At 36.8% G+C, this 23447-nt stretch overlaps 2 protein-coding genes and 1 long non-coding RNA gene across 3 annotated transcripts; 1 reads left to right on the top strand and 2 right to left on the bottom strand.

Annotated features, from left to right (window-relative positions):
• The first annotated feature begins 2855 nt into the window (after positions 1-2855).
• LOC133520780 (uncharacterized) lies at positions 2856-9145 on the top strand. The gene is made up of 3 exons (XR_009799807.1): positions 2856-2872; positions 6328-6394; positions 7346-9145. It is a non-coding gene; the product is annotated as an uncharacterized LOC133520780 (long non-coding RNA).
• A 52-nt stretch (positions 9146-9197) lies between these two features.
• On the bottom strand, positions 9198-21326 carry LOC133520779 (CDGSH iron-sulfur domain-containing protein 2 homolog). Its single transcript, XM_061855438.1, has 3 exons — positions 21000-21326; positions 20068-20276; positions 9198-11024 (listed from the first exon to the last, which is right to left on the bottom strand). The coding sequence occupies exons 1-3, from the start codon at positions 21094-21096 to the stop codon at positions 10932-10934; spliced, it is 399 nt and encodes a 132-aa protein (XP_061711422.1). The 5' UTR covers positions 21097-21326; the 3' UTR covers positions 9198-10931.
• A 464-nt stretch (positions 21327-21790) lies between these two features.
• LOC133520778 (CDGSH iron-sulfur domain-containing protein 2 homolog) lies at positions 21791-23401 on the bottom strand. The gene is made up of 3 exons (XM_061855437.1): positions 23182-23401; positions 22548-22750; positions 21791-22285 (listed from the first exon to the last, which is right to left on the bottom strand). Exons 1-3 carry the CDS (start codon positions 23276-23278, stop codon positions 22184-22186), a joined length of 402 nt encoding a protein of 133 aa, XP_061711421.1. The 5' UTR covers positions 23279-23401; the 3' UTR covers positions 21791-22183.
• Positions 23402-23447: the final 46 nt, after the last annotated feature.

Raw genomic sequence — 23447 nt, 5'->3', positions numbered from 1 at the left:
CGGATTCGCAGGCAGAGTTCTTGCAAGGTATGTCTCTACGAGCTCAGGTCTGAGTTCCGCCTGCACTTGACAACTAACAACACGTCGACTTGCCTTCGTTTCATAAGGACGAAGGAATCACGCCAGCGGCCCGCCAGTTCGCAGGCAGAGTTCTTGCAAAGTATGTCACTGATTATTGCTAACAATCGATTAAGATTTTATGATCAATAACACAAGGGCTTGGCCTTGTTCCCTGAGTACGAAAACGCGCACACCGATGACTCACCGCATTCGCAGGCAGAGTTCTTTCAATGTATTTTACTGGTTACAAGCTCAGGTCTAAGTTCCCCATGTTCTCGACAGCTAACAATACATCGAATTGCCTTACTTCCCCGAGGACGAAGAATCACGCGCGGAAACGGCCCGCTTGACTCGCATCGCAAGCAGAGTTCTTGCAAGGTAGTCACTGCCGTCACTGGTTTTTACTAACATCGATTACAACCGTTGTAGTCCTAACAATCGCCGTCTAATAACAACAAACTAACAACAGCACATTGGATCTGGCTGGGCCAAGTGGACGCACACGTGACAACCCCAGAGAACGTGATAGAGTAACCTGTCCTAAGATCGATCATCCTTCTTGGGAAGGGTATTGGTCACTTTCTTCATAGTAATCATAGTACCTTTTTATGGTGGTGTAATGGGAAGACGGTAGCTGATATTAGGACACTGTTTGTTATGGATCAGCATGATGTTATGGAACCTTGTTTTGTTGGATATCAAATAAGCACTAAATCAAAAATTAATGTTGTAAGATATAAAATTATAATAATATGTAATGCCTTTCCAATAACTATTACAATGTAGCTTCAACAATGACTAACTCTTAAATTAACATGGATGACGCTCATAAAATACCCATTAAAGTATTTTATTACCGCTATTCAATAGCCTCCGTATTTACACTTTTCTCCACTTTAGCCATCTTTCAAACATGTCACGCTATTATGAAAGTTAAGCATCAACTTATGATGCTTGCATTCAGTTATATTTAACACGTAACGCCCACGTAAAGTTACCTGTCGTGTGAAACTTTAGTAAAATGCACTTACTATTCAAGTGGACATTATAGCTGTAGGCGTTTTTGCCATTATCAACCTTGTTTATATATGAATAAAGTACTGTTTTACATGGAAAGCGGTCGATGTAAAGCTTTATGTTTATTGTACCGAACAAATAATGAGACGTCATTGATATAAACACGCGTAACGAACGCCTACGCTTTTCTAAGTATAATGGCGGCACTTCGCCTACGTTTTGACGAGGGCTGATCCTGATACTGTGGAATTAATTAGATGAGTATGAAGTCTAACTGCAGAATTCAAGAACGAAGTAAAGTGTATTAACGAAATCTTTACATTTAATTAATCATATGTTACGACTAATAAATCGAACTTAATAGTCGAACCAAGATAACTCTGCATCGCATTTCCAACGACAAATGATTGTTATGAAAGTATGACGTTGATAATGACACTCCTCACTTTGTTCTATTCAAATCGATACAAAACTAGCTTAGACATATTCTAACAACACGACCACCCAAGAGCTAAGAAACATTTCGAAGCCAGTTCGTTGGAAAGCTTTTGTAATTGTTAGAATGCTAATTAGTCACCTACACATATTGTGGACATAGTCCCAAGATTTTTAACGCACACAATTGTTGTCGTATCACGTAAGTATCTAAGCTAAGCGCGATTACCATCGAGCTTCATGCCAGGTTTAACTAGTAATAAATAGATCAACTATAACATCACCGTGCAGGAAAATTAGTAAGAGAAGTGGTGGTGATGGGGCAAATGAGGCTATTTTGACGAATTAAAGTGTGGCGTGTTGACGAATTCAAGGACCTTTTATAGTGACCGAGCTTTTACCTGTAAGAAAATGTAAAGTACATAATTAAAATAATATAAGGCTCATAGGAGACTTAAAATAAACACACTCGCAATCTACTTAAGTACATACGGTGGACAAAGGCTTGCAACTTTACCTTCTGCTCATTGCAGCAACGTATACCTTTATTGGATTTTGTTTTATAAGCAACATTAATAAAATATTAGGTGCATTATAACTTACACAGAGAGCGCATACTAAAAAGGGTATAGTACTCTCCTCTCTCCTCTCGGAATCAACGACCAACATTTAGTATGTTGTTGGCCATGGTATTGGATCTCCAAAACTGCCGGGAGACAGCAGCGTGGCAGCGCTATCTAGTTCAACGGAATAACGTCATTAAAATGACTCCCATCTCGTTGTGAATAATCCAAATTGCAAGCTTCTAGTATGTTATAAGCGATATGACTTGGATCATAAAACTGCTGGGAGACCATCCCTATGGTGACTCAGTACCAAATAATGACGTCATACTGATAAGTGACCAATGACGAAATTTGCAAAATCTAAATTATTTATCTTAATTATACTATGAGTCACACATACACCTGTGCTACATCAAACAAAAGGTTATTTAAATGTATTACGAATTAAGTACACGAAATTCTCACAAGAATCTGTTCTTTTCATTAATTGCGTTTACTATTACATAAAAAGTACTTATAAATTTCATATTTAATTACAGGGCCAAGCGACATGGTCCGTAAGGATTCAAAGGAGCGTTTCACATCGCGGGGAGAGCCAATCGGCACCGCAGCTGGCATCATGGTGTTGGTTACATGCAGCATCGCCTGCCTGGCATACACCTCGCTGGTGGTGTGGAGGAGGATATACTTGTGAGTACTAACTATACTGCCAAGACTCTGTGCCCATCGGCACCGCAGCGGGCATCGAGGTGGTCGTTACATGCAGCATCTCCTGTAATCTGGAGGATATACTTGTACCCCCTTTAAAAACAAGCTATGTCAGGGGTCACCAATCTGCGAGTCGTCTGGCGAGTCGCATGCAAAAGTACGACTGCGAATCTTCAAGCCACCCAAAAAAATACTTAACCTTTATCTACAGTTCTTAGTAGAGTAACATTTGTGGGTCTTTGAGGCTCCAAAAACTGTTGATTTCTACGAAAAGATGCTCATTGGCACTGCAGACGATATCATTATATTATAGTCGCCTGCATCCGCATCACACCTTCAACACCTTGTTCTTGCTTACTACTTATACTATCTATAAGTACTGACTGGTCATAAGTTGGGGTTACAGATGCCCCGCTGAATCCACTAACTACACAACGACCTTCATTTTGAAAGTTACTCACGTCTTAGATAGATACTTAGTTTCTTCTTCTATTATATCCAGTGACTCACAATACTATCTTTGGTCTTAAATACGACCTTTGGTCGAAGTTAGCAGATAGCTAAACGACAAGATTGTCTACGAGTCATGTTCGCATAATTTGCTCGTTATTTCATACAAAGATGCGTACTTTACGAGTAAAACAAAAGCAACTACATAGACAAATATAAAATCTCTGACACATTCTTAGTATCTCATCCTTCAGTATCTTGACATTTTGACAGTGAAAACCATTGTTTAGAACTTGTTACCTAGTTTAATTAATTGCTAATATTTGTTTCGATTAGTTACGGAAGTAGTCATATTACCGTAAAAGGGGGTGGCTTTTGAAATACTGGGGCGACTTTGAAATTTCAGTTTTTAAGACGTAGGTAATTGACCGTGCTTTCGTATATCCGAATGTTTTTTGGAAAATGTTAAAAATAGTGGATATTGGCATAAAGACCTAAGTTCCAGAAGGGTTATTTATGAGTTCGCTGTGATTGACAGTCAACGTACGTGATTTATTTTTATTTTTAAACTTATACTTGTAAAGCTTATCGCAATATCTATTATACGAGTATAGCTCACATAACCACTAGTATATTTTTACAAGCTTTTATTTAACTTCACGTGTATGTATCTTTGTTGCTTGCTTTGTATGTATGTCCTGGAATCTTGCAAGTTAAATAAGTAAGTCGGGTGACAATGCAATATTATGGTACCATCAAGCTGATTTGATGATGAAGACAGGAGGTAGCCATAGGAACCCTGTGATAAAACAACGCAACCTAATTGTGGTTGGGGTTTTTAGAATTGTCTCGATGAGTATTAGTTGCATGTGAAAAAAAAAACCGTCAGCGATAAAAGCTTGTACCAAAAATGAAATTTTTGCCAAAACCTTTTTATGCGGGATTTTCTACAGTAGGTAGGTGAACATCAATAGGTATATAGTAATCTAACTAGTTACACGAGTTTAAGTAAATAATGAATAATGGAAATTTTATGGCCGTTTTAAAACTATCAAAGTAACCCCGAATTTCCCTAAAGCCACTCGTTTTACTTTCACCCGCAAATCAAAAGTAAACTCAAAATTTAACGAATTTGATACATAAAACCAATACGCATCCCACTCAAGTATTAAAACCGAAGCCTAACATGAGCAGGATCTTATCTTGGTATCTTTGTCCGGACATACCGTTTCACCGAAAATCGAGCTCCTTAAAACTTAGACCTGAAAGTCGCAATTGGCAAAGCAAAGTCCTGTGGTCTTAAAATGGCTTGAAGAGTTTTATTTATACCGGCATTGTTAAGGCCATTTCTTCGTTAGAAAAAACGACGTAAAACGCTCGAGTTTAAACTACAGTTACGACGTTTTAAAGTTGAAATAATAAAGGACTCGAAACCCGATATATACCGTCGTCCACGCTGTTAACTGACGATTTATAATCCTTATTGCTAGGGCATAGGGTCCACTGAAGGTCAGTTTAGTGTTCCTGTAGTAGGTAGGAAGCGGTCAGTTGTGACGGAAGCGAGCCGTGGCGAGGGTCGCACAAAGAAGCCTGTTTCGTGCTCGGTAGATGTGTAAATATAGTACCTACAACGTGCGCAACAACATATACGCTTATATGCTTGTAGGACCAGGGTGCGTAGCCAAACGTGCCAATCGTTTACGTTTCCTAGAGAACGAAACGCAAGTGTCACTGTCGCACATTTACCGTCCCGTACGTTTTCTTGTGCATAGTAGGTTCTGCCATCTTGACGGCTACATTGGAAGCATAAACTTTACATTTACATCTCGCGCCAAAAATCTGACGTCAAAGACATCTCGTCATTGGTTGTCAGCGTGTCAATGTGGCTAGTTTAGCCTACGACTGAAGGACAACGCAGTGATCCTATAATGATTCCGTTTTTGCTGACTGAAGTAGGTTAGTTAGTGCTTCCGGGCATTTTCCGCAATTCGACAACCATTGTTGCCTATTTTGCGCGAAACGAGGTAGCGCTACTCTAACCACCCCAGCTCCTCCACGAAGCCTAGCAATGTTTTCAGGTTGCTAACTGCCTCCCTTAGTGTGCAAGGAGTCCCTTGGTATTTGTTCCTGTATACTTCTACCTGTTTGCAGTCTAGGAGTATGTGTTTTGTTGTTTCCTCTTCTTCCATGCACGCTCTGCACATGGGACTGTCTGTTTTACCCATATTGTGTAGGTGTTTGTTTTGTGTGTTATGTCCTGTAATTAATCCTACTATTTTACGTAGTTGGTGTCTAGGTGTTTTCAGTAGTATTTTGGTGAGCTTGTAGTTTAGTTCCGGTAAAATATCCTTGGTCTGCATGTGTCCTTTTCATTCCAGTATTTATTGTGCAGTTGTCTGTGATGTAGGTCTAGCTGATTGTGCATGTAAGATACGAGCTCGGGTCCATATGCCGGTGTTTCTGAACCTTTCCTGGCCAGTTCATCCGCGGCATCGTTTCCTCTTGATCCACTATACCCCTTTATCTATTGTATTGTTACTTTGTTGCCTTCTTTGCTCACTTCCGTGAGGTTTCGATGACATTCGAAGTGACTGAGGTACGAAACTATTAGGCAGCAAATTAAATTATTTTTAAAGCATATTTTAATTAGTATTATTTTTAAGTAGAAACACTACTACATCAATCAACAACTGAAATAAGCGGTTTAGTCATCTGCCGCGATTGCAGAGTACGCTGGTTCGATTCCAGCATTGGGCACTGGAAGCCTTGGTCACTTTTTCTTGTAGTACGGAACCCTAAAAACCAGTAACACTGTACCTTTTTGTGAAACAGGCTACGTGCTTGTTTGCTACACCGGGTCATGAAACAGTAAATTAAACAAACAACACATTTAACGATAGCGACGAGTTTAGTGCGTTAAGCACAACATTCCAATACTTACCATTAGTCACTAGTCTTCTTATCTTTATGTATGTAAATTAGGAAAGTGGTTCATCCAAATAATTGCCTAACTCATTATTTATTTAGCTCACTCATCTAGAAGTAAATATTACAAAAGACAATGGTATTTATCTTTGATTTACTATTTCAGGAAGAGAAACGGCTTGAAGCACGAACTACTTAGAAATGAGGAAAATATTGCAGAAACGAGGATAGAGGTAAGAGGAATAAACCTTCAGTAATATGTAGAAATCAGATCTATTATACTCAAATAAATTAATACCTTGTTACTTTGTTATAAATATTATTTATAACATTGTGAGGGATATTTCAATGCTAATTATGGCCATGAATGTAGTTTTAAACTACCTTTTCATTACATGACATAGTCGACACGTGAAAGAATATTTCAATTAATTCTGTTGCCTAGCCTAGGTAAAAATAATGTTTGGTGCTGTGGCTGGCAAAACGTCCCACTGTCGCTTGCCATAAGGGCGCCTTGTCAGGTTATTCGTATGTGACAAAGTGGGTAGGTACATTCGAGTTCACAAACATCTTTGGGACGCGTTCCGAAAATATATTTACACGACCTTATTGTCAGTGTCTTAGAGCAGCATTTTCCAATCTATGGGTCGTGACCCATTGGTGAGCGAAATTTGAGTGGGCCTTGAAAAATAAGACGACATGCTAACAACCATATGCAGTTAACGAAATTCTGGCTCTCAGTTGCTGGCAACTATCCTTGCCTGTTTGATGAAGCTATTAAAGTACCTACCTACTATCAACTGTACCTCATATCTATGTAAGGCCGGATTTTCGGCAATGATTAGGTGGGTCCCGAATTTGGCTGATTTTGTTAGGTGGGTCAGAGCCCTGTCGACTCTGGGAACCACTGTCTTAGAGGCGTGTAAAGATATTATTGCAACTTTGACTTGTAAATGTTGAAGGCAGCAGAACTATTCCTATTCCTCATTCAACTTGATTGATTTTAACGTGCGATATGATTATAAATTTGTATCTTTGAACACTGTCATAGAATTTGATAATAATATGTTTAATTTTTTTTTTTTTTCAATATATTTTATAAAGATGAAAACGAAATAATATAAAAATCTGACCGATTTTCACAACTTTTTTTTAATTTATTCTTATGTTTTCCTTTTTTTCAGCTGTGAAGACTTGATGAATACATATTTTTCTAAGGCAATTTACTTCAAGACTGAATTTGTTTAGTATAGTCTAAAACACAAGCAACGTAACTTTTGCAACGAAAAATGCACCAACTCAAGTTAATGAACGATTTCTCAAAAATTAAGTCTACTCATTTATTTAAGATTGTTTTTGAACAAAATTGTGGACGTACTAAGCTAGTTAAGAATCACTTTTAAGCCCAGGATCTTGCATTAGTTTAGATAGAAAAAGCATAATATAAGTATTTTAAACGATAGACGCCAGTAATAGGTACTAGCGACGCGACATATGTATAATAAATGAAATTTTATCAAGTATGTAAATTTACAAGCCTTAATTGGTTAATTTATGTTGTATCCCTGTCTTACAAATATATAAGTCATAACGACAGATTAAGACAAAAGATTGATAGCTAATTGAGGCTTGGAGCGCGTTTATGACTAATGCCATTAGCTATAATAAAAAAACAGAAATTTGTGTGTCTATAGAACCGATCTTGTATACGTACAAACAAACAGATTTGTGTTGTGAACCACTGTAGAACGTTTTCACAGTAGGTGCCTACCTTAAGTGTCATTAACAACTTTACTTTTTAAATCAATGTGAAAAGGTTTCACAGTGGGTCAGGAATAAAGTTGTCCGATAGTAAATCTAAACAGCTATCTCTATTTAATACATTTAGTGGGGGCTGCTTTTTCACCACACCAGCTGGTAAAAAGCTCTCTTGATTATTCAAAAACAGAAAAGTTGCATTTTATCCACATGTGGGACAAAGTAATCTAATGCTAATTTTGAATTGTTTCTTTATGTTGGCTGGTAGAATTGACTTTTCAATGATGAAGAATGATAAATATTTAATAACGTTCATTTGGATTTGATTTGGTTGAGTTTGTTTGATATTTTACAGTTAGTATCTTCCTCGCATTGGCGTGGTGAAAAATTTGTGTTTCACTCGGTGGTAAACTTTGTTTAACCCTCGTGCCTTGACACCCTGGCAACGCTCAAGATTCCACTTTTCAATTTTGGAATCCTTCGCTTGTTCGGGTATTGGGAATGTATAATTATTTTGCTCGAGTCAAACTAAGTTATTCTAAGTCTCCCAAACAGCTAGTAGAAGAACAGCTCCGGAGGTACAGTCTACGCTCTATTTCTACCTTCAAAATGTACGCGGCGCATCATCGTGAACCTTGTCGGAGTGCACGAGCTACCTTAATAACTTGCAGAAATCTGTACTATATTCTGCTCAGTTTAAAGATAAGTTATCAAACGTTATCATGCCAAATATCGGCTCCTTAGCTTTATCAGCAGTGTTAAAAAATAACATTACGTACCCGAAATTTTTCTTGAATGCCCTAGGTTAACATTTTATTGTATTAATGAATGAGATAACTAAGTATTAAATCTCGTGGACTACCTGAGGTTGACTTCGTAGCAGGGGGCTTAATCGACTTAGTTTAACCAAGAATTGTGAAAAGCGACGTCTTTCGCCTAAGACAAAATTATACTATAGACCCAAGTGGATACTTCTTAATAGCTAAGTTTATTTTTTATATAAAAGTAAGGTTTCGTTTCGTCTTATATTTAAATTACTATGGCATTGTGACCTCAACAGTGTGTTGTGCCATAGGTTTCGATAACTTATTTTATTTGGAGTGAGTCTTATTAGATTGGCATATGAGGAATGTTATTTATTTGTAATACAAAGTCAATACATGTCTGTGATGTGATTAATGTAAGGAACCAGCATTTGGGAGCCTATTAAACGTATTTACTAAGAATATGTGTCTTATTTTAATACCTACAGGAGTTACATTTGAATGAAACGATATATTAAGAGCAATAACAATCCGTACTTTATTTCAAAGTGAACAGTTTCAAAAAAAAGAGTAAAAAAGGTAAAAAATATATTTTAAAATGCAAAATTAATGTGTCAATAAGCTTGCGGTTTACCAGTTTAATAGTCAGATCAAAGCGTCGATACAAACTATAATATTTCAAAACACCTCTCATTACAAAATGGTAACATTATTACTAGGAATCACAAAGAAACAATTTTTTGTATGTATGGATAATTTTTTGCGAGAATCGAGAAGTTATTGTCGTAATATTTAAGCTCGAAAAAATACACTTTTTACTTATCATCTAACTAAGCGATCGGATAATAACCTAAATGTTTGTACAATTTCCAAGCTACCATTAGATGCTCATGTATTATACTTAACTAAATAATCCAACCTCTCCTTTATAAAATGACATAGACATATATCTGGATCATATGTGCTTTAGAAGGAAACTGAAGAAAATATAAATTTAGGAGACATTGACTGTAGGTATGTTATATCGTGACTAGGCTTGTTGTATATCTTTCTGAAATCTAAAGTGAACACTTACGTATATCTTGCAAGAAGTCGGGTGATACCATAATACTTAGCGTGTATTAAGATAATATCAACAGCGTATGAGAGTATCTAACTAATCAATTTTGACACATATACTTTATAAAGGATAGGATTACAAGGTAAAAGATTTCGCTGCTCTTATAGATAACGCGCTTAATAACACTTAAAAATGCTTATAAACTTCGTAATCAAAAGTATTTTTTTGAATGGACAGTCATCACTACTCAGCACTAATAGTAGTGGCTCAGTTTCATTAGTGAGATTTCCATAAAGCATGCCATTATGAGATTCACTAGTCGTTATACAGGTCTGTTAACTAAAGCTGGCGCGATCAACACATTTACACATTGCGCTTGTGTAGTGTCTGTGAATAAGCGCGCGGCGTGATGTCGCACTGCATACGCAACATGAAAAGTCTGCCCGTCTCTCTCGCGCGCGGTCTATCTTATGAGCGTGAAGGAGACAGTTATTGTTTTTCTTTTGCTACTGTTTATAAATACAGCATGATGTTATTGTAAATGTTAGTGTCAGTCAGTCACGTGTGATCGACGCGCGGCGCTGTGTTGTATTTGGAGGTTAGAATAAAATTATTTTTAAACATGCTGTATAGTGAAATTGCATAAGTGTGAGTACTGTGAACGCGCCAGCTTTAGTTAACAGACCTGTACCACCTTACCGCTTGCGGGGAGTCACCCGCATGCTGTATATCAACCGAACTATCGAATTATGAGTTTGACTACTCGTTATACCACTTGCGGGGATTCCCCGCACGCTTTATTTCGACCGAGTTATCGACCAAGGATGCAACAATGTGACAATATATCTTCCACCTTCTAATTGTTTCAAAGAATAAGAGCAGTCTAATTTTTGGTGCGTAATCTCGTTCGCTACTATTGATACTGAAGGAAGCATTATTACCCTAACCTATAAATTGCATCTGCAATTACACTAACGACAGTTTGTGATGTTTGCGCAACGGACTTTATCCTTTAACCGCCCAGAGACCTATAAAAAGGTCTCTCGATAATCTATTCTGACAAATAAAATTGCACTTGTCTAGGCAAGTTTTGATGTCTGGGCGGCTAGACTATAAGTCCATAGATAGGATAAGTACCTAACCGGCTGTTTCGACGGCACTGATCCCAGATATATGTCCGCGTGCAGTTTACTTGGACGCTTTGTGTCGGACGATGGCAGGACCGACGTTGTCGCCGGTCTCCTTGTTGTGGGGGGCGTGCGAACCGTCGCAGTATGGCCACTGGAATAGATAACATCATTTATTAGAGGAAGTTCTTGAAAAAAGGTTAAAACTACTTCACTTACTAGACCTGATAGAATATTCAATTAATTCTAGGATTGAAGTTGAAACAATAAACGTAGGAGCGTAAAACCGGTATTCGAATAAAATTGCTGCGTGCTTCCGTTGAAGAAACTCCCCGGTGTGAAGAAACATGAAATGAAATGAAATGAAATGATAGATAGATAGATAGATAGATAAATCATTTATTTGGCAGCTGCAAAAACACACAATATATAGTTTAAATCATCATAAAGAACACAAATTATTACAGGAACAAAATAAAAATAGCACAAAAGAAAATTGAGACAACAAAATAGGCATAATTAATAAACAATAAAATAAAATAAAAGTACCTACCTACATACTGTGTGCGTTGCAGCAGGACAAAAGGGTCACGGCTCAGTGATACTCTTCACTCTTTCGAGTAAAGCACTGGTTTTCTGCCGGAACCCAGGTCACAGCAGATGTATAAAATGAGGGTATGTGTGTGTTACATGTTTATAATATATAAGTCGTATGTGATAATAAATAAGTCAGCAAGGGTGTGAACAGTGTGTACAGTGTGTCTGCCTGCCATCTCCACCATGTTAGATTCTGAAATCTGCGACCAAAAAGCCGTATGGAATACCAGCGGTTTGTTTATCGAGGAGGATCTTTTTAAAACTATGTTTAAATGATTTTTTGGACTTCAGCTCTCTCAAAGGCGGGGGTATATCATTCCAGCATTTGGTCGCAAGATAACGGAAACAACCGGTAAAGGCAATTGTCCTATGAGGATGTACTTCTAAAAGGCAACGTCGAGTAGATCTTGTGCCGTGTCGAGTGTGAAAAGAAGAAATATTAATTTTCGAGTGAAGATACATGGGTGACTTGCAATTTATAACACCGAAGAGAAGACAGGCAAGGTGTAAATGTCTGCGTGATACCATATTCAAAGTCGAAGACTTGTTCAAAAACGGCGTGATATGGCTCCTTGGAGGAATTGTGTAGCAATATCGATGACACGCATTTTGAACTCGCTGTATTAGTCGACGAGTTTTTTGTTGCAGACGAGGCCCGTACACCACATCGCCGTAGTTCAACTTTGACAGTATGAGCGATTCGCATAAGGTCAAGCGAACTTTTTCGTTTAGAAGGTTTCTTACTTGATACAAAATTTTCAGTCTAAAAAAACAAGATTTGGCTAACTCTGCTACGTGTTTTTCAAACCTTAACTGGTTGTCCATTATTATACCAAGATTTCTAGCCTCTTCTACTCGCTCTATCAATGAGCCTCTAATATTTAGTTGAGGGCTACCGTCTAAGATTCGAGAAATTTGAGTTTTACTTCCCATAATCATAAACTTTGATTTAGTAGGGTTTAGTAACAGACTGTTTTGTTCAGCCCAAGCGGAAATACTTTCGAGATCTTCATTAATTTTATTGATTGACTCAGCAAAGTCACTAGGACGGGCCGAGTAGTACATCTGAACATCATCCGCATACAAGTGATATTGACAATGTTTAAGAACGTTAACAATGTCCGCGCTATAAATAATAAAGAGTAAAGGACCCAGGATGGAGCCTTGTGGGACTCCGCGATTTAGGGGTCTAGAGTCAGACACCAATAAAGTGCCATCGTTTTTAGCTATTTTAACCGACTGCATACGACCAGCAAGATAACTCCTAAACCACGAAAGTGACCGTAAGTCTACACCATAATAAATCAATTTAGATAGAAGCAAGTCTATATTTATACAGTCAAAAGCACGAGAAAAATCCAACAACACTAAGCAAGTACCCTTGCTTGAGTCTTGGCCATAAATAATATTGTCAACAACGTCAATAAGGGCAGTTACTGTCCCCATACCCCTACGAAAACCTGACTGTAATTGAGGCAGGATATTGTTGTTTTCTACATACTTACACAGCTGCTCATAAACAGCTTTTTCTAATATTTTTGACAGAAAAGGTAAAATACTTATAGGCCGAAGATCTTTAGGCTCACTAGGGTTATCTACCTTTGGCAGAGGCGTAACTATGGCAGACTTCCACAAAGAAGGCACCTCACCGGTTAAAATAGAGCGATTGATTATGGCTGTTAATATTGACAAAGTACGAGGAAGGGTAAGAAGCACCATGTCTCTACTAATTCCGTCCACCCCAACTGCATTTGTAGTAACGGACAGTATATATTTTCCCACTTGACCCTCTTCGACAGGTTTCAAACCGAACACAGAATTACAGAAGCGGTTTTGTTCAAATTTCAACATGGTGGTTAAAGAAACCTCATCACTACCAGGCACATTCAAAAAACTATCATTAATTACATTTGGATTATTGAAGTGATCAGGGAGTCGGTCACGATTATTATCTGTATAAACATGAAATGAATGTCAAGCAATCTTCGACCGCATCTCAACCTCAGCAGCAATTCGTGCAGAGGGCCGTATTACCGCAAAGCAGGCACCAAATTTGCGCCCCTCAAAATGAAATGAACTAACGAAAGGTTATTCTTACTTCTTGAAATTTATGTTTATGACTTTATTCAATTCCTTTCGATACAACATCGGTAGCTAACAAGCATACGACCCTACGTTTTCTTAATTTCTCACTAAGTACTTGTAGGTTATCTGGTAGAGATTGCTTTTGAGCGATAATACCGTGAATTCATGGGCGTCGTCAAGTGCATCTAAGGCCAAGGGTCGCTAGGGCAGGGGAGGACAACCTACGATTTTTCCATTTATACATATTTAATAACTCACAGGCCTTACAACCAGGTAATTAAAAGTACACATGACTCCATTGGTGGATTCTATTCGATATCAAAGAAAACTAAAATCCACAAGGATCGTGGGCTAAAAATAGTTCACAATGAATTGATGGATTTTAGGAGACATGTTGGTTCAACATATCTATTTGGATTCTAGTGTCCAATAAGGTCGCTCAAATCCGTTGATAGATATGAATGCACAAAAGGTCCACTCGGATCCTACCAAATGGATCCTAGTGGACGGAGGGGATCTAATATTGCCTTTTTAGGCACAGGTTGCACAAGGGTCGTCTTTCGCGAAGAGGAAACATGCTATTTGTTGCTAGAAAGCGTGAGAAGACAATAACACGGGACACAACTCAGGAGCACAACTGCTGGTATGCCGTCCGGACCGCTCGACTTATGAACGTTCAAGGATAACAAACCGCCGAATATCTCTCTGCGTGATAGATACTTCCGGCATAGAGTGTGCGCACCGCAAGATCGGGCGGTACGGCGCTACCGTAGTCGTTCAAGGTCAAGTTCAAGGCAAAAAAACGTACCTAGAAGATCGGCTTTCTCTTTTGCGCTGTGGGCCAAATCAGTATTTCAGTGGTAGTAAATACGACTGACTAAAGTTACCCTCCCTCGAACCACTACGTTCCTGCGTTCGTATATTTGCAGGTCTATCGCGCGAATACGTTAGAGCGAAAGTGAAACAAGAACGAAATTTTGATTTTTGATGTTCGGGGTAGACCGTCCGCTCCTTTACGAATTACAGCTATCTATTATATTATTAGCACGTCCGGTAGCGCTTTCTTTTTACTGTTACTTAGTTCTAACCTGGCATTTTCATACATAATGGATATAAAAACCCTTGACTAAATTTGATGCTCCAAATAATCATTGGACCGGAAAATTTGAAGTATCGTAATTATACTTTAAACGTACAACCACGACCTACAAAGTATTGGTTTTGCGAATCGCGTATAGGGAAACTAAAACGCGAGGCGAGCGACAGTAAATCAAAATTTAAATATTAAACAAATACAAAATAACACAGGGTTTCTCAAAGTGGGGTATGCGAATCCGGGGGTTTGCCAGTGACGGTAAAGGGTTTACAACCAAAGAGTTAACGAGCGACTGAAAAAAAAATACTCATCAGGGGTATTCAATATGAATTGATATACGGAAAACCCAGGAAAACTAACTAACTAGGGATTCGTGGGGTTATTTACAAGTTTGGGGAACCCTGTTATAACATTATAAACTTAAATGAAAATATTTAATAAATTAACTGTGCTAGAATAAAGGTGGGAAGGTTGCTTCTGTCTTGCATAAATATTCTGGTATAAGGGGCGATGTATTCTGATAAAATACTCTGGTATACCGGGTGGGGCCTGTAACACGAGCAAACATAAACGTGCAAGTCTTTAGCCGTTCGATTTTTCATACAAATTAAATATTATAAATAATTAATCTTCAATGGACGCTATCATCATTCTAATTGACGTTGCTTGTCACGGTTCAAAAGTAGCAAAATGCGCAATACATTGCGTCGTAAAATAAACTTTGTGTACTAAAAATCAAAACAAAAGTTATTTTTAAAACGCTTTAAATAAATGTTGGTCAGTTTGAGGTGTACAGCCAACAGGTTAGTTTTTGCTCCTGTTACAGGCCCCACACAGGTAAAGGTAAAATTTTTTGCTTAAGAGCAATTCCTAGCTGAGCAATTTTTCAAATCTCGAATTTTTGAAGCTATGTTTCTGTCGCGCTGCGGTGGGCGGGAGCGGGAGCGGGAGGTATCTAAGTGTGAGTGCGCGCACACAGACGCGAGACTCGAGTGCTCGCTCATTGCGCGCCGTTCGTTCCGTCGACATCGCCCGCGAGCCGGACGGAATTTATCCTGGTCAACGTCGGGACGCAAGTTGTTTTTGTTGTTATCACATAATATTGTTTTTAATTTTTATGTATCTATTAATTACCATATAGGTAAAAACTGCAAAAAAGAATGATGTCCCTGCTTCGGTCGTCGTCGTACAGTCAAGTGCAAAAATATGTATCGAAAGAATCGTCTCATAAATATGGTACTACGCTCTTATTACACTGGAATAAGATGCTATGGGACATATTTTTGAGTAAGATGTGTACATATTTTTACACTTGACTGTACCTATCCGTTTTTGTAAGTAGGTAATATATGGTTAAACTACAATCTATTTAACTTGTAGTACGATGGGGCAAAACTTGGGCCACCTTATTGATGAACGTATCGCAATGACAATCTGGGTAAAGTATGTTGGGATAATGCCGGACAATTTTGGGACCAATTCAGAGAACTCGTGAGAAAATGTTTTTTCGAGATCTCAGCACGTGACAGATTCTTGAAGTACGGAGCGAATAACCGTAGATTCGGCCTGAATTTTGGTTATCTTCAATATAGAACGGTTTCAGTTTTGTACCTGTGTAGTGTGTAAAGATAAGACATACTTTTTTTTAGAGTAACGAGTGTTTTGCCATCAAGGGAGAACATCGGATGGTGAAAAAAAGTTGCTTCTAATGGAAAGAGAATAAGGTATGACAAAGAAATAGGTCCGGTGTCTACCCTTCTCCAATGTATATAAATTACATTACAGCCACCAATAATTAACATTAAATAATACAAACTTAAAAGTTGTCAACGAAAGTTTTTTTTTTCGTATTTTTGTATCCGATCTTAACCCTGAATACAAAAATTGGTAAAATTATGGCTCTCAAACTTTGATACCTATGTCATAAGGCAATTTGATAAGTAAACAATGTGCTAAGAAACCTCTTATTGTAAGGTTTACCCGAAGTAATAAAGTAAGAAAAACCACTAAAATAATAGATAGGTTTCGAAGTTTTGACAATTTAAGATCTCGTGAACTATACAGGTTTAGTGAAAGTGTAAATGTATTGTTTATTAAAAGGAATGTACTGGAAGATATTAAGTACTTAAGTAGGAGGGACAAAAATTAAAATAAAAAATAATCGTGTCCAGTCATTTTTAATGAAGGTCGCCAAAAAAATAAGAATCAAACTTAGAAATCAAAAAGACTAAGTAGTTCTTTAAAAAGGTCAAGGTTTTTTTTTATACTACGTCGGTGGCAAACAAGCATACGGCCCGCCTGATGGTAAGCAGTATCCGTAGCCTATGTACGCCTGCAACTTCAGAGGAGTTACATGCGCGTTGCCGACCCTAACGCCCTCCTACCCCTCGTTGAGCTCACTGAGAGCCCATCTTGAAGTATGGAAAATAAGTAAATTTGCGATTTTGTTAGTATAATTTTTCAATTATGTATATATATAGTTGATATACAATCTTTTTTTTATAAAATGTAAGGATCGCATGTAAAGAGTAAAGTAAATATATAGGAAAAGAGAGCCCTCTTGAAGCATTTTAAGGAAACTAATTTCGAAGCCCTATCTCTATTTTGTATCCTAAACTAGCTATCTATGTATGCGTGCACATCTACATATGCATCCGTATGTGTAGGTACTTTATTGCGAAAAATTGCTCATTTGCTATCTAATTTACTCGATTTTGTTATACAATTCAACATGTATCATCATCCCTATACAATATAAATACTCTTTATTGCACACCTCAATAAAAGAAAACAATACAAAAGAAAACAGAAACATAAGCACAGGTAAACAACAAGCGGTCTTATCGCTAAAAAGCGATCTCTTCCAGGCAACCTTTGGGTTGCGGAAATTAAAAAAATTACATTGTCAGTAAGTAGGTGTACATACACATACAATATACAAACATACAAAATAGACTGCCAAAATCTCTTCCTTTTGATTTACCGTCGCGCTGGTAGTGGTACTGGATAAAAATAATGGTACGAAAGTGTGATCAAGAAAACAATAAATGTGATAATTAAGTAGGTCAGTAAGTAAATTGAAGAAAATTTAAAGTTTGACAATCACTGCTGTTTTTGAAATAGGTAAAGATCGGATTGGCAGTCGAGGCGCAATGAAATGGCGTCTTAGACAATGTTACCAACATTAAAAAATAAAGCCAAATTAGGGAGAAAAGAATGTCCTACGTTCTTCACCCGCATCCGGTATTTACCCAACATACCTTAATCGTTGAACCGCCGCATTTCAAAATGGCCCTTATTTTGATATCGGCTAGCCGTAATGTAATACGGCGGATTATACAATACGACTGCGATACTTATATGTATATAAATCCCCTCGTCAATGTAATTTCATTGAATTTGCTATCTAGTGGCAAACATCAATGTAGTTATCTTTTACTTGTGACTTGTGACGCACAAGTGTGAGCAATGTGAAATACAATATTTCTAAAAAAAATGGCTTGTTTATTGAGATTATACGTAGTAAAAGAAAATGTGATTATTAAATTATAATACGAAAGGTGGTCAAATCGCAAAATGCTGTCGTTTTATTTAAAATAATGAAATAATTAGACCAGTTCCGAAAGTACCGGGAAATCCCGGTTCTTTAAAACAGTACCGGTTCAGCAATCCCTAATAAGGATGTTATGTCCATCACTATTCCTTCTGTGTACGTATATTTAGAAACTGTCTCCGCCTCCAATTCGTGCGATAAGGACAACTGCAGCTCGGACCGATATTCACACGCAAAAAACTCAAAAATCGAGGTTTCGCTCTCGACTGTTTCCTCCTCCAAAACGCAACCAATCATTATGAAATTTTAGAAATTGCAAGAGGAAGAAATAATCTATGCCGCTATGTTTTGATTTTTTGGATATTTGTTGTCATATTTGTATACTGTGCCTTTTTTTACAGCCAATTCAATTGAGCCGTTTTTGCGATTTTCGAGGCGCTGTAATTTTCTTCAAAATAAAATAATCCAAAAAAGCAAAACATAGCGGCACAGATATTGATGATATTGATCTTATTTGAAAAATTCATTGCTCTAGGTTAAAAATCCAGGGAGGAAACAGTCGAGAGCGTTTGTATGGAAAAATCACAACTAGGAATTCCTCTTAAAGCCCCTCTTGAATATGTGAGTGACGTGTTCGAATAGACGTTATAAAACGTATGGTTTGCAAACTCATTATTTGCTTGTCTTTCAAGTTTGATCATTCCTGTCTACTTATGATTATATTGTCATGATAAGATATAAAACACGGAGTAGAATGGAAATGGCAAGTGGGTGTTCCCGTAAATCCGATACCATTTCAAATAGTCATATCATATCCTACACTTAAGTCATAAAATATTATTTAATAATAAAATCTGATAATAAAAAATATCAGTATGATTGGCATTCTTTACTTTATTAAACTTCATTTTATTTCAAGTAATCTAGAATATTCGATATCTTAGTCATGTCAAAGAACTTTCGCTACTAAAATTCTACGGACAATGGCAAATAGTCATATCATAATAGGAAGTTTACAGTCACATACGACTTTTTGTTTTCGAACGTCAAGGAAGTCACGATTCTGTCGAATAGTTCCCAACGGTTATCTACTCGCAGGCGTTTGAAACACCATTGTAACGTGACCGTAAGATCCGTAACAACCCACGCATAATAGGAGAGCTCACTTATACCGGTTTTTCTAACCTTTGACTCGCGTATGATAAGTAGGCGATATTAATATTTTTTAAATAATTTATTACAGCTCCATTCCATAGTGAGTAGCTGAATAGTAGTGAATAGATTGGTGCTAAGCGAGGTTTTGTAAGATAATTAAAGAGCATATAATGTCTCATAACTTTGACATTACATTCGTAGGCAGGTACAGGCAGCTGCACCCTCCTGGAGCTCAAATTTTACATACAATGCCTGCCCCTCTACTGCGTCTGCCGCCCCCCCCTAGGCCTCCGGCAATATCAACATGCCCCCCTCTCCTAGTTCACTGGCTGGCTACGCCCTTGACTGCATATCAATTTACACACCCATAAATAAATCTAACTGAATATCACGAATTACACTTGACAAATTCAATCAAGAGACACCTATATAGATACCGTTTTTTTTTTAACTGTACACACACGCAAGAAGGGCTGAAGTAAAGTTTTTTTTATCTATGTAAGAGGCACCACACAAAATTATCATATTTTTAATTTTGTTGTATAGGATTAGGATGAATTTTGTTAGTTTGAGAAAGCAATGAAACAAAAGAAATGCTACTTTATTCAGAAAATGAAAGGTTTTAATTAGATTGAAAACGGAGTGTAGATTGTAATGCACATTGGGCCTTATGGGATTAGTAGGTATAGATAAAATGATTTGTTTCCTTACATTTTTAGTCTTCCAGCATCGGCACAGCACAGCCTTATCCGTGATATCCTCAATATCAATGAAGTCCACAACCTTGTCAATGTCCTTCCTCACGCAGTGGTTCACATGCCCATTGCCGCTGGCCTGCGCTTTCTTGATGGTCTGGTACGAGTAGTAGGAGATGCCACCGATTACGAGCGTTGGAGGGACCAGGGCTAGCCAATCTTTCACTGGAAATAACAAAGTAATCAGTCAAATATCATGCTGACGCCGCATGACATGGAGGTGTGTCAATAAAGAGTAACAAGTAAGAGATAAGATAGATGTCTAAGGAGACTTTCATTTCGGAAATGGAAAATTTGGGTTCCCAAATTCATATATAAAAATATGTGTTGTGTGGAAATTTCGCAATTTTGAAAACTTTCCAACAGCACATACTGCTGTTCACGCCTACAACGTGTTAATCTGTTACACATTAATTAGCAAAGTTACATGACATTACTTAATAACTGATTGTAATTTGAAATACAGAGCTGACCTACTTTACAACTTTAATATGGTGGTGATGAATGTATCGTTACTTAGTAACAAAATGAGAACATAAGTGATTACATAACGGCTGTATAAATTAATTAACTACTAAAACACAGTATTAAAAAAATATATTTTTTAGTGTGACAAATGAGTTTGTTAATGTGTTTTATTACTATTTGTTAGTCTTGTTAATATCATAATTGCCTGGATTAATAATTTCTAGATAGCGTGCAGTGATTACTGTTATATCTGGGACTCAAATATAAACGATTTGAAAGTATGTCATCTTCTGAACTAAAAACACGATGATTTTATTTTATCTGAAGTTATCGCACATTCGAGTTGTAAGCAAAATATGTAAGTGGATGACAGGATTAACGTTTCCAAATAGTATAAATACAATTATAACGAAGACTTACCTCCGAGACGAAACCATCCACCAACCGAGTCAGGAATCGGCAGTCCTGCTAAGTAGTTAGGAATAGTAACTTTCACCAAATTCGACACTAGATACATGTTGTATTATATTCTTTTAATTTTCTATCAAATTGAGATACTTTTAATGTAAATTATTACGCAAACGATTTTTTAGGTGTATGTAGGGGTCGGAAACAGATAAAGATTTGGATGATAATGCTAATTGCTAGTGACGTCACAACTGTCAATGCTGACATACGTCAATCGTCATAAATGACGTCTTGCTCCTAGTGACGAGATGACCAGGGGCCAGGGGTTCCAAAGTTAGACCGGAACCCTAAAAAATGTAATTTTAATGCAACAAATTTAAAAAATGTAGGCAAAGTGTTATCGTTCCATAGAAAATTTGAAATTCTTCACTTTTTCTACTGACGTACATGTTTGACCGGCCATTTCCGTCAGTAGAAAAAGGCGGCAAATTTGAAAAAAATATGCAAGGGTTGATCTTCTGTCCAAAATGTGAACTTTGCGCCTTTTTCTACTGACAAAGAGGGTTTGCTAAAGTATAACACTACGATTCAATGGTAATTATAATAAGTTGTCTAAGCTACTTAGTCAATGTTCTTTATATATTCCCTATTATAAGACTAACTACAGAGACTATTTTCACAACAATAAAAAAAAACAATTTTTGTTCATTCATTGTCATCATAAACAATGCAATACATATGCATGCCAATGCTAAATACCATAATAGCTTCAAGTGGCTTAAGGCGTAAATAAAACTTAAAACGATAGATATCATTACTTTAATTCACATTAGTCGGTAAAGGAATGTAATAGTAATTATTTGCACCAAAATATATCACATAAAACTTATATAAATAAATTTAAGTAAATTGGTCAAGCCTCCACACATAATCTTACTTTGACTAATACTTTTAAATGTTTCACATTTACTATTTTATATATAATTAAATATTGGCAAGTAATACTTTTATTCTTTGCTTTTATAAAAGGCAATTGTATATGGATAACCTTATCTCTATAAAAATGATAATAAATGGTAACAAATTTTTACTAAGTAACATACATTTAACACAAATATATTAAGTAATCACATTAAATATCACCCTGCATTAAAAGGCTGTGTATCAATACAAGCCTTGCTTTTATCAATACAAAATTACTTGTATTCCTCTGGTTTAACTCTGCGGATAACAACAGGACCAATGTTGTCTCCAGTAGCTCGGTTGTGAGGGCCATGAGCACCATCACAGAGGGGCCACTGTAAAAAAATAATTGAATTATTATTTTGGTTGCGTTAGGTAAGTACATAAAATATATAGTTCTAGAAGGTAATTCTATCTCCTCACAATAAAACATTATAATTGTTTTGTTATGTAATATGTATTAATATTTGGATGATTCATATAATTGGGTCACAACTCATATGATTCTTCTATATGGTTTGTTTTATGATAACTGATAAACATTATGCAATAAAATGAAATGTTTCTGTTTTTAAATAAAAAACATTATAAACTTACTTTTTTACTCTTCCAGCATCTGCATAAGGACATTTTTTCACCAATGTCCTCAATTTCAATAAAATCCACAACCTTCTTCTCATGTAACCTTATCATTGGGTTGATTCGTCCCATGGCCCTTGCTTGCTTTATAGTTTGATACGAGTAATAACTTATGCCCCCAATCACAATTGTAGGGGGAATCAAAGCAAGCCAATCTTTTACTGGAATAAAAACATTATTCAATTTCATATAAACTTAAACTTTGCACATTCACTCTTTCTTATTTTAATACAATATTCTCAAGAAAAACAATTGCTGTTCAGGATATTCTTATCAGAAATATTAGTATTTTTACTGGCTAGCATAAAGTCAATTAATACGTAAAAAAAAACCTTTGCCTAGTAAAGGCAGCTACATTATACATTACATTAATACGATGTTCTTTTTAAAGCATGCTTGAAGTTTAAGTTTTAAAAGTTTGGTTTAACATGGATCAGTGTTCTATATATACAATCTTATTTGTTCAATCAAGGTTAGCAAATAGGACTAGGACAATTACAAGGTTAAGCATAAATTGTCACAACTATTGATATACCGTTAGTCATGAGATAAATTGCTTCTACGAATAAGGAAAAAAAACACTTTGTCTCACCTCCTAAACGGAACCATCCGCCGAATGAATCTGGTATAGGTAATCCAGATAAATAGTTTGGTACAGTAACTTTCACAAAATTTGATACGATATACATTTTTACAGACAGAAAGTATAAGAAAAAGTTTTAACCTTGTCTACAGTTTTCACTAGTCAATCCAAAGTTAACGCTTAACCACAAGCGCACGAGTCGCACAACTGACTGACTGACTTGAGTTGAGTGACTTGACTGAGTGAGTCGACCGAACGGCGAACCTACTAACTAA

The sequence above is a fragment of the Cydia pomonella genome, chromosome 8 (assembly GCF_033807575.1).
Source record: "Cydia pomonella isolate Wapato2018A chromosome 8, ilCydPomo1, whole genome shotgun sequence".
In the NCBI taxonomy this organism is placed as follows: domain Eukaryota; kingdom Metazoa; phylum Arthropoda; class Insecta; order Lepidoptera; family Tortricidae; genus Cydia; species Cydia pomonella.
This window is presented reverse-complemented; position numbering and strand designations above follow the sequence as displayed.

Coding starts and splice junctions, on each gene's coding strand:
- LOC133520779 (XM_061855438.1), bottom strand. CDS start 21,096: ATGTATCTAGTGTCGAATTTGGTGAAAGTTACTATTCCTAACTACTTA. Junction 20,277..20,999: donor TGGATGGTTTCGTCTCGGAG/GTAAGTCTTCGT, acceptor TGTTATTTCCAG/TGAAAGATTGGCTAGCCCTG. Junction 11,025..20,067: donor GATGCTGGAAGACTAAAAAT/GTAAGGAAACAA, acceptor TATCTATTCCAG/TGGCCATACTGCGACGGTTC.
- LOC133520778 (XM_061855437.1), bottom strand. CDS start 23,278: ATGTATATCGTATCAAATTTTGTGAAAGTTACTGTACCAAACTATTTA. Junction 22,751..23,181: donor CGGATGGTTCCGTTTAGGAG/GTGAGACAAAGT, acceptor TTTTTATTCCAG/TAAAAGATTGGCTTGCTTTG. Junction 22,286..22,547: donor GATGCTGGAAGAGTAAAAAA/GTAAGTTTATAA, acceptor ATTTTTTTACAG/TGGCCCCTCTGTGATGGTGC.